Source organism: Peromyscus californicus, unplaced genomic scaffold (genome assembly GCF_007827085.1).
Source record: "Peromyscus californicus insignis strain IS unplaced genomic scaffold, ASM782708v3 Scaffold_19__1_contigs__length_69161282, whole genome shotgun sequence".
In the NCBI taxonomy this organism is placed as follows: Eukaryota; Metazoa; Chordata; class Mammalia; order Rodentia; family Cricetidae; genus Peromyscus; species Peromyscus californicus.
In genome coordinates this window covers 57698347-57709627 of record NW_026294491.1, presented here as the reverse complement: position 1 = coordinate 57709627, position 11281 = coordinate 57698347, and the positions used below count along the sequence as shown (strand labels likewise).

Here is an 11281-nt window from a genome sequence, read left to right as displayed (position 1 = left end):
AACTAGATATATACCATATGACAGAACTATGCCACTCGGGGAATTTACCCACAAGACTCAAAGCCACAGTGTCACAGAGTCACAAAAGTCACAGAGACACTTGCACTAGTCACAATAGCTAAGTGATGAAACAAACCTGGGAGTCTATCAATATAGAAATGGATAAAAAATTGTGATATATATATGTATATGTACACACACACATATGCAATGAATTTTTTAGTCATAAAGAAAAAAAGTTAATTGCTATTTACAGGAAATAGATTCAACTGGATACAATACTAAGCAAAGTCAGTCAGTCTCTGAAAAACAGATATTGCATGTTTTCTCTCATTTGTGATTCATAGATTTTTATAGAAATATGCAAAATGATGTACTATGGCATGAAGGTGAAGTGAAACTGTGGAGAGGAACAGATGAAGTAAGGTGAAAGGGGACAGGGGGAAGAGGAGAGGAGAAGGGTGGGGGAAATAAAACGGAAAATAGACTGCACACGTAGATGAGAACGTCCTTATGTAATGGAGCGCTATGTAGAACAATTGTACACGAATGAAAATACAAAACAAAGCAACCAGTACTCAGGAGGCAGAAAATTAATTTAATTTCTGTAAATTAAAGGCCAGTCTGGTCTACGACTCTGTCTCAAAAAAACCCAACCAAACCAAACAACAAATCAAAACAATAAATAAAACAAAACAATACAACAACCAAATCAAACCAACAAGAGTGGAGGAGGAGGAGGGGAGGAGGAGAGTTAACATTTTTTTGGTCTGTGCTATCTTGATTCTAAATACAGCTTTTTTTTTTTGAGATAGGGAATTTCATTTAAACAACAGTGAATTAATTATATGTGCAGGCAAAATACTCATACACACAAAAATAAATAAATCTTCAAAAAATAATTTGAGTATTTCACAATCAGCAGGGGCCAGTTTTAAGCATGGCATGGAGAGCCAGGCATGGTAGCTATACATTTAGTCCTAGCATTGGAGAAGCAGAGACAGGAAGATCTCCATGAGTTCTGGGCCAGGAGAGACCCTGCCTTAAAAACAACAACAACAACAACAACAAACAAAAAAGTGTAGAATGGTAGCATAAATGTGGAGTTCCAGCATTTGGGAGGAGAGGCAGGAAGATCACAAGTTGGAGACCAACCTGGGCTACAGAGTGAGACACTGTCACCAACAAATAGCTTTAACATTTGGGAGACTCATACTTCGTGAAAGAGACTCCTCTGGAAGCCTTTGAGGCGCCTGTGACCTGCCTATGACACTAGAATCCAATCACCTGAAAACAGCATCATTAAAGAGATCCCTGAAGTAAGCAGAATGGTCATTTGTTTGAATGGGGCCATCATGATTTCGTTTTTATCTCTCTTTTATTTTACTTTATTATTATTCATGAATGAAGGACAAGGTTTCAGAGCTGGGGATGAGCCGAGGGCTTGTGTATACTAGATAAGCAATCTACCACTGAGCTTCCTTACCAGCCCTAAAGTTGAAAACTTTTGAAAGAACTGCAACTGTGAAAATGCTTAGAGTGGTCCCATGTCTGAGCATATCCCCCAAATTGCTGGTGGAATAACAGGATCCTGTCACAGACTGATGGATGGGACACCAGTTTGAGCAGAGGGTGGGGGAGGGGATGTAGGGGAAGAGGCTGGATGCCCATTTTTTTTTTTTTTCCATGAACTCATAGTATAGGCTTTGTGGTTAAGATAATAATTTCCTACAATTGTTTTCTAAAGAGGGATTTTTTTTTTTAAAAAGATTGGGGTGGTAGAAACTTAACTGTACCAGAAATTAGCCAAGCCAAACAAGATTAAAACGGTGCTCAGGAAACCTAGTTAGTATTTTGAACCTAAGAACAAAGAAACAAAGAAGAATTAGTTTCTGGCAACTTTTGAGCTCAACAAGTACTTAAGAACAAACATTTAATTTTCTTTCTTTACTATACCGGTCCTTGTAAAGTAGTTTTAGCCAACAGGAAAATAATTGGTACATTTCAATGCAGTTATTTTCTATGTCTAAGAAAACTTCAGAAAAACATGATGGTAGATAGGCATGAATTAGATTGGTTGGAAATTGTGTCAGTCACAGAGACTGTAACATTCTTGAAGTCAGATTAACATGCTCACTATATAGAAGAATAAAAGGGTAAATGTTCAGAATCCCTTGCCCTGGAATACAGAGCTGAGAACTGATGGACTAACATTTGCACACTCAGAAGTTTAGAAAGTACTTCATAAATTAATTAGGAACCTCTAAGTTCTAAGAATGGGACTCACATTGTCAGCTCTGGCAAGCTCCTTTACACAAAGAACCATCTTGCTGGTTTTACACACATTTTTAAAGCTTAAAAAAAAATTTCTGGGGGCTGGGGAGATGGCTCAGCTGTTAAAGGCACTTGCTGCTCTTGGAGAGGACCTGGGTTTGGTTTCCAGCACCCACACTTGGTGGTTCAAAAGGGCCTATAACTCCAGCTCCAGGGGATTTATTGACCTTTTCTGGCCTCCACAGGCACTGGCACACATGTGGTACACAGACAAGTAGGAACTCTCTCTCTCACACCCACCCACACACACACACACACACACACACACACACACACACACACACACACACACCCACATCCATAAATACATTTCTGGCTTTCATGGTTTTATCTTTGGAAGACACTGCTACCTTTAGGATTGTGATAATTTTTCAGTTTTACCTCTGCGCTGTCTCGCCCCTCTCCCTGAGACTTGCCCTGTTCATAACTTATTTTCCTTTAAGCTCTTATACACCTGACTTCTGTAGACTTCAGGCTGTTACGTGTTTATGTTCTGCCTTTGGGTTAGAATGCAGAGTCACTGAAGAGAAGGGCTATGAATTTTTTATTTGTGTTGTTTGCTTGGTAGGAGACAATGAACATATTGCTCAATAAATATTCCTTGACTAAAACAAGGCAGTGTTCTGAACTTTCAATGCTATGCAGCTGGCATCTTGTTTACTTGTTCAAATTAAACGTTTTCCTTGTTTCTTCTTGGCTAGAACTAATTGTAAATATTTTATCCACTGTGAATCTTAACAATTCCTGTCTCAAAATCACCAAGGCAACCTTTTCAGAAGCAGTAAGATGCCCGAAGCAGGTATATACCAGCTAGTGAGAGTGGATATCTACAATGTTACTACTCTTGAGCCAGAGACTATGTTCTACACTGTAAAGATTTCTGTCAACACATTTAAGAGCTGAAGAGCCAGTCAGGTTCCTTTACTCAAGGACCTACAAAAAGTAAATTTATGGGTTGGGTTTCCGAGACCCACCTCGGCCTGGTTCCAAAGGGCAAGGCCGTTTTAAGTGTCGCATAGCTGCGAGAATTCAATGACATAATTTCTTGAAAAAGCCCTAGGCACAATAGTTGGCAGTCAACACATGTTGCTTCCACATATTTGTTCAGGAGTTGAAGTTGATTTTTTTCAAATAGGAGAGGAGAAAAAAAGAAAACTATGTTGAATTAATAAAATTTGACTATAATCGAAGAAAGCTCCTGTCTGATTACAATAATCCTAAACCAGCCTTCATACTGACTCTAGGAAAAAAAAAAATGTCTGGCAATGTTTCCAACCATGATGCCTAATTTAGAACAACTTCTATTTCAGAAGAGGGAGTAGGAAGTGGTCTTTGGCCAACAAGAGACTCAAGGAACACATAATGTATTGCTATGAAACAATTCATTTCGTGCCTCCCCCACCCCAAAGAGGAACAAAGGCCTTTGGCCCCCGTAGGGAACTTTGCAGGTGACTGTGGGGTCCCCACATCTGCCGGGCCCGCCTTGAACTTGGCAATCAAAGCGCTCGCTCCCCTAGGTTCCCCCCAGCTCTTAGATCTCCCACAAGCTACATCTTTGCAGAAGAGAAAGTGGGGCAACCTAGGCTCCCTTTGCAGAACCCCTCCTTGGCATCGGCCTGGGACCCGACGCCACAACCGTCCGGTCGCGCGCCGCGGGGACACCGAGGGCCCGGCAGCCCGCCGCCGCACCTGGAGGAGGGTGGCGGCGCGCGCCCCCGCCGTGACGTCACCGCACCTGGCACCGGCGGCGGGAGCCCGGGTGGCGCGCGGGGGCCACGGGGGGGCGTGGCCCGGGAAGGGAAGGGGAAAAAAAAAAAAAAAACAAAAAAACACCCAGACCATTCTCGCGAGATTTCGTCCCAGCCGGGTTCCCAACTCGGTCCTCGCACCGGCTCCGTGGCTCCCCAGCCGGGTCTCGAGCGTGGCGCGCTCGGCCTCCGAGGGAGCGGGTGCGGGGCGGGCTGCCCGGGAGAGATCCAGCCGGTGCCTCGGAGGCGGGCGGAAAGCGACGTCGGGGACGGCGGCTGAAGTGCGCAGCGTGCGCAGGCGCGGACGCCGCTCGCTCCTGCCCGCCCGCCTGCCTGCCTGCGGGGGCCGCGGCGGAGGCCGGGCGTGAGGAGCGGCGGAGCGCGCCGCGGGCGGATGGAGGCGCCTCCCCGCCGCGCCTGAGCCGGTGCCCAGAAGAGGCCGCGGGGCCGCGCTCTCCCCGCCAGAGCCGCAGCATGGGTAAGCATGGTCGCGCCGCCGCGGCGCGACGCGGGGCGGGGAGGCTCGGGCGCTCCCGTCGGCGGTCCTCCGCGGGGACAGCGGGGCTCGAACCCCTGACCCGGCCGCCCCGCGCCCTGCCGGAGCCTCCGGCTTCGATATGGGGGGGGGGAGCGGGGGTGGGGGAGGGCGATCGCGAACTTGACGAAGTGGCGCTGGCAGCTCTGCTCCTCCGAGGCTGGGTACGGATTGGGTTTTTAAGGGAAAGGAAAAAAAAAAAAAAAAAAAAAAAAAGAAGCACTCGCGACTCCCACATCCATTATGCAGAGACAGACATTTTTGTCATAGATACTTGTTAGCCCGGAAAACCCTCACGTCTCCTAGTTGCAGTCGGCCGGGGCTGGCACTGATTTGTGCCTCCTCTCACCTTCCCCTTTTCGTGGGTTAGTTTTGGAAGGCGTCTTCCTGGCCGTCTCCCAGGTCAGGTGTGTTGGCATTTTATGGCAGCACACCGAGAGTTTCCTCCTGAGAGGACCGGGTTGGGGGGGTTCGGTATTCCAGGGTTCCCAGTCCAACCCCTGGAGGAGCCGTTTCCTGTTGGAAGCGAGACTTCCTTCTCGGAGGGGAGAGACGGTACAGGGAGGGCTACAAGGTTGCTTTCTGGGCGATCTGCGGCTTTGCTTTTGGAGTTAAGAGAAAGCTCGAGTGTCTGGCAGCGTTCTTTGAAAAGGAGTTTTGTTAAGGGGTGTAACAGTTCTTTGATAACAAAGTTGCGTCTGGGCTAGGAACTAACTCCCTCAGACGGTTACAAATGAAAATGGTTTTAATTTAATGTTTTTTTTTCTTAAACTTTCACAACTATTAAAAATAGTTTTTTTTTTTCCTTTTTAAAATCAAGTTTGGGCCCCCATCAGGCAAGAGTGTGTTCAGTAAGTTGTAAAACCAGAATTTGGTTTTGTGGTATAAATCAGAGAGACGTTATCACTTATTCTGTTGAGACTTGGTGCTGCTTCAACCATTTCTGAAATTACTAATTCATGAAACCAGCGGATGATTTAGAAGCACGACGAAAACAGGAGCACTGCTGATGTGGCACCCTGTGCCCACACTTTGTTTTGTGGGAGACGAATTTAGCTAGTGTTTACAGACACTGACTATTCTGTTTTCTTAGAGTTTCTAATTTTATGCTCCCTCCGCTTCCCTCCTCCTTTGTGTACCTTTTATATACCAAGTGCTCCTCAACCCAGGAGTCAAGCGTTTGCTGTGAGGGACTTTCAGATGGATTCCTTTCCACTTGATTAGTCGAGTTTACGGGATAATTGCTGGCTTATTTAAGCATCAAAAGCTAGCTTAACTGATTTGGATGAAAAGCTAAAATTAGATATACAGTTCTTATCTGTCTTAAGTCAGGATGCAGAATGTAATTAAACATCTTTTGATGGTCTAGAATTATCATTTTGTGACTTTGACTTGCTTCAAGCCCCTTTAACCAGTCTTGTATAGCCTGTTGGGCCCAGTGCTAAACACCCACCTTACTCCTTTGCACTTTCCAGTTATTTTAAGTATGCTTTCTCCTGTTGGTTATTGGACGGGCCTGAAACTGTGATTCATCTCTACTTTCACCTTCCCCTTTCTCTTTGTGGGTTTTTTTTTTTTAAATTGTGGAAATCGTTTAAATTTGTGGTTCGTATTAGGGGACAATCACAGGGTCCATAACTTGAGTGGAAAGTCAGGTTCTTACAATGTAGCTCTGGCTGTCACTTTGTAGACCAGAGATCCATCTGCCTCCCAAGTGCTGGGATTCAAGGTGTGAGCCATTACACCCAGCTGAAGTCTTTTCTTAAGGAAAGTATTTTACATTGTAATGCCTATATTTATTGTTCACAGGCCTTTTCTTTGTGATTTGCTTTGTCTATTTACGTGAGTTGCCAGAGTATCTTTGGAAAGTTAATTGTTTAGCATACTGTGCTAAATATGTGCTTTTAAGGTCTGTTATTTTGAGTGCTTGTCATTTTTTATAGTATTTTTTGAAACATTTGCAGATGACTGTGAACTTAAAAATGTGTTGGTTGTGTAATCATTAAAATCCTCAAGCTCATGTAAGAGAATTTCCTCTAATATATAATTTGTTCAGTTTGATACCTGCCATTGCTTTTTTTTCTCCCTTTCATTTTTAAGACAAGATCTCACCTCCTCACCCTGTAGTCTAGGATTTGAACTTAGAGTGATCTTCCTGCCTCAGCCACCTGGCTGCTGCTGGCATTATAGGCCTTAGCTGTCACATCCAGCCAGTTAGTTGTCTGTAGTTCTTGTAATTCATGGTGCAGCTCTACAGAGCTCTCTCTGCTCTCTCAGAGGACCCTGATTTGGTTCTTAGCATTCATATTGGATGGCTTACAATTCCTCTAACATACAAGGGATCTGATACCCTCTTCTGGTTTCTGAGGCACCCCCTCCCCCATGAGTGCCCTTACACACACACACACACACACACACACTCTCTTAAAAAAAGATGCAACCTAAAGTACTCATGTTTTATCTAGTTTATTACAAAACAAAAATAAGTCTTATATTTGTTTTGAGATGAACATGGATACTTAAGAGTAATGGTTCCTGAACTTTAGGGCTACACCTGGCTAGTTAAGAGAGTTTCTGAAGCCTACTTTGGAAGTAGAAGCAGGAATTGAAGAATTCAAGGCCAGCTTAGTTTACACAGCTCATTCAAGGCCATCTTGGGCTACATGTAACTGTCTAAAAAAGGGAAAAAGGGCTCTGGACGGGAACTTCCTGAGATTTTACCTACAAGCTTTGCAACTTAGGAAGTTAATTAGCCTGTTTGTGCTTCAGTTCCTTGATCTATAAACCAGTGAGAAGGACCAGTCACAGGTTATTAGGAGAAGGAATGAGCTAATAATGCGTAGACTATTGCAGGTGCTGACTTGTCTTTTCAAAAGATTTCTGCAGTTCTACTGATTTGTAAGTGAATTTTGATCTATTAAAAGCAGAATATTGTCTTTCAAGGATCAGTAAGATGACTTTATGTTAACACAGAAATTGAATTCTGTATAGTATAACTTGACAAAAATTGTTTTTCAATATTAGATATATTGTGAGAAACTATTACTCACTTGAAATGTTTGAGAAAAACTTAATGATTTCTACTACTAGAGACATTTACGTTTTATGTTGTGTTAATGTTTTTAGTTTCTACATTAAATGTAGGAAGAAATGCCTGTCAACTTCTAAGGTGCCTGAGTGAAGGAATTAGGAAAAAAAGGTTTTAGGGAATTAAGAAAGGCAATGCTTTTTTAAAAAACATTTATTTATTATGTATTTGGGTGCTTTGTCTGTGTGTACATCTGCACAACAGAAGAGGACATCAGATCCCATGGCACTACATTTATAGATGGTTGTGAGCCGCTGTGTAGGCCCTGGGAATTGAACTCAGGACCTCTGTTAGAGCAGTCAGTCCTCTTAACAGCTGAGTCATCTCTGTAGCTTCAAATACTTTTTCCCCCTTCAAAAATACAGATATGCCTGCATTTTGGAGGGAAATAAGACAAAATGAATCACACACACACACACACACACACACACACACACACACACACACAGAGAGAGAGAGAGAGGGAGAGGGAGAGGGAGAGGGAGAGAGAAGGTAAGAAACTTAAAGACTTAAGTTTCTCTTAATTTTAGTTAAGAATTTTATTTTAAATTTTGTTTTACTGTTGTATCAGGTTGCAACAAAATTTATGCCCATGAAAATAATTGAGTCTTTTATTGTCAGATAGAAAATGCATAGGTTTTGGATTACTGTAATGACTAGTGTACAGATTGCTTGTGTTTGTATGTGAGTGTGTGTGTGCCCACAAGCTGTGTGTGAGAGGGTCCACATACTTGTGTGCATATGGATTCCAGAAGAGGGTGTTAAGTGCTTTTTCAACCACTTTACCAATTCCTTTGAGGCAAGGTCTTTCTCTGAACCCTGGGGATCATGTTTTCCTGGCTAGGATTAAAGACATTAAGCTTCAGCAATTCTCCTGTCTCTGCCTCCTTGGGAGTTATGGATGCTTGTGGTGGCCCCAGTTTGCTACATGTGTGCTAGGATCTGAACTTCGTGCCTCATGATTGCAGAGCAAGTGTTCTTAACTGCTGAGCTATCTCTGTAGCCTCTGTGTACAGACAGATGCCTTATCTTATACACTCATAATTTCAGGGTTAAGTATTCAAGGTTGGTGATAGGCACCTGTTTTCTCGCCTATTTGCGAGTGGGTACAGGAGGTGATCATGAATTCCAGGGGAGCTTGTGCTGCATAGCAAAACTGTTTCAGAAATTTATGATTGGGAGAAGTACAGATAGATACTTTCATGAACTCACAGTGAACATCCTGCCTCACTATCCTGAGTGTTGGGATTACAGGTGGGTGCCACCTTTCTTGGCTGAAGTTGTTTTAATAGAAAATTGCAGTTGGTTTAGATGATAAATGTACTTCTATAGTGAGTGATTTCCTTATTTTAGTTTGCAAATAACACTCACTTGTACAGATAATATTTATAAGTAGATATCTTGTGATTTACCAAGCAGTTTCAAAGCATGAAAAAGAAAAGTTTTCTTTCAAAGATGAATCACAACAATCTAAGTCTATTCCTTAATTAGAATATGTTGTGTTCATGATCAGATTATTAAAACTTTTTAAAGTATGAACACCTGTAATTCTGTAAAATTAGTATCTACTGTATAGATTCAACGCAAATAAGTAGTAGTCAGGCAGGAGGTCTTTCTAGGTGAGGTAGGGGCCAGAACCTGTGTTTGGGATGTCTAGGTGGAGGTTCCTATGTGCCTACAGTCAGCCTGTGAGCCATATGTATGTGGCAGAATGCAGTGTGTAGAAAGGTAGGTGGAGAAGATCAGGTTAGTGTGGGAGTGAGGTGGTAGTTGGTGGCAGGCACTAGGTAGAAGTTCAGACTGAATTCCTGGCCGAAGTGAGAGGAAATGGGGTTTGGCAGGGGGACTCAGTGACCTAGCCACAGGGAAATGAAGTAAGACAAGGGCCAGTAATTTTCTTTTTCTTTTGTCTTTTTTTTGTTTTTCGAGACAGGGTTTCTCTGTGTACCCTTGCCTGTCCTGGAACTCAGAGATCTGCCTGCCTCTGCTCTCTAGCTCTCTTTTAGGAACAGGAGCCTGAGATTGCTTCAGATGAGTCTGAAAGTACCACTGACAATATGCTTGAGCCTCTCGGTTATGGATCTTATACTGCATAATATGTGTCTTGAGATTAGTCAACGGTGGGGGTTGAATGGATGAGTATAGTGATCATGAATAGCTTTGGGTTTTAAAGTGATCCTCTACTTGTCAAAATGTTTGAGACTATTCCTTTGTCACAGTGTAGCATCCCTTCTTATTTTGGTCCTAGTGATTTGATGTTCCTGCTTTCTGACCCTCCCCCTTTGAAAATGGGTCCTATTATGTTCCCTAGGATGACCTCAAACTTCTGAATGCAAGCTGTCTGAACGTGCCAGATACCATTTTGGGTGTACTTTAGGTTATTCAAGATGATTCAATGTCCAGGTAATTTCTGTTCCAAGGGAGTGACTGTGGAGCATTTAATCATTAGGGATTTCAAGTAGAAAAATACTCTAAACTTTCATTGTAGTAACACACAGTTACCACCAATTTTCAAGAAAGGTGTAGGGGATGGGAATGTACTCAGCCTTAAAGTACTTACCCAGCTTTGGTGGGCTGTGAATTTGTTATGCCCACCCAAAAGAGAAAGGTATTAATGCAGGGTCATATCAAGGGAAGGAGCTGCTGCTAAGAGATTAGTTAAGTATTTGTTTTCTTTTTTCTTTTTTTTTTTTAAATAAGATTTATTTATTTATTATGTCTACAGTGTTCTACCTACATGCATGCTTGCAGGCCAGAAGAGGGCACCAGATCTCATTATGGATGGTTGTGAGCCACCATGTGGTTGCTGGGAATTGAACTCAGGACCTCTGGAAGAACAGCCAGTGCTCTTAACCGCTGAGCCATCTTTCCAGGCCTGTTTTCTTTCTTTCTTTAAAATAAAGACAAAACAAAACTTCTCACAACCCCTGGATTCTGATATGAATGTCCCTGTCTCTCCTGTTGTTCTGATGGTATAAATCTGTTGGTATGGCTTATTAGTGTTGTCCTGGAAACAGAATGTGACAGTAGGAATGAAACAGCATGGACTTGATTAGAAACCCAAACCAGGGATTGTGGTGGCTCAAGGGGATAGGGCAGTGTTCTAGCATAAGAAGTGTTAAAATGCTGGGCGGTGGTGGCGCACACCTTTAATCCCAGCACTCGGGAGGCAGATCCAGGGGGATCTCTGTGAGCTCGAGGCCAGCCTGGGCTACAGAGTGAGTTCCAGGAAAGGTGCAAATCTACACAGAGAAACCCTGTCTCGAAAAACCAAAAAAAAAAAAAAAAAAAAAAAAAAAAAAAAAGTGTTAAAATGGAAAGAGAAGAAGACTATAGTAATTTTTATGTTGGAAGGAAGTAGGATTTAATGATCTCATTAGTTTGATCAGTGATTAAGTGAGTGCTTGGGAGATGTGATTGTTTTCTGTTGCTGTGGCAAAAAAAACCCTGAGATAATCAACTTAAGAGGAAAGGTTTACTTGGGCTCACAATACTGAATTTCAGTTTATAGTTTATAGTCTCTTGACTGTTGCTTTAGGACTGGTAGCGTCATTGTGAGATCACGTTGAAGTCTGT

At 42.8% G+C, this 11281-nt stretch overlaps 1 protein-coding gene across 1 annotated transcript in view; it reads left to right on the top strand.

Moving 5' to 3' along the window:
- The first annotated feature begins 4133 nt into the window (after window positions 1-4133).
- Window positions 4134-11281, top strand: part of Cd2ap (CD2 associated protein) — a 91173-nt gene continuing 84025 nt past the window's right edge. Inside the window, exon 1 of the mRNA XM_052745382.1 lies at window positions 4134-4560. Coding sequence (XP_052601342.1) covers window positions 4557-4560 — 4 coding nt within the window. The 5' untranslated portion in view covers window positions 4134-4556. The remainder of the gene's footprint in view (window positions 4561-11281) is intronic.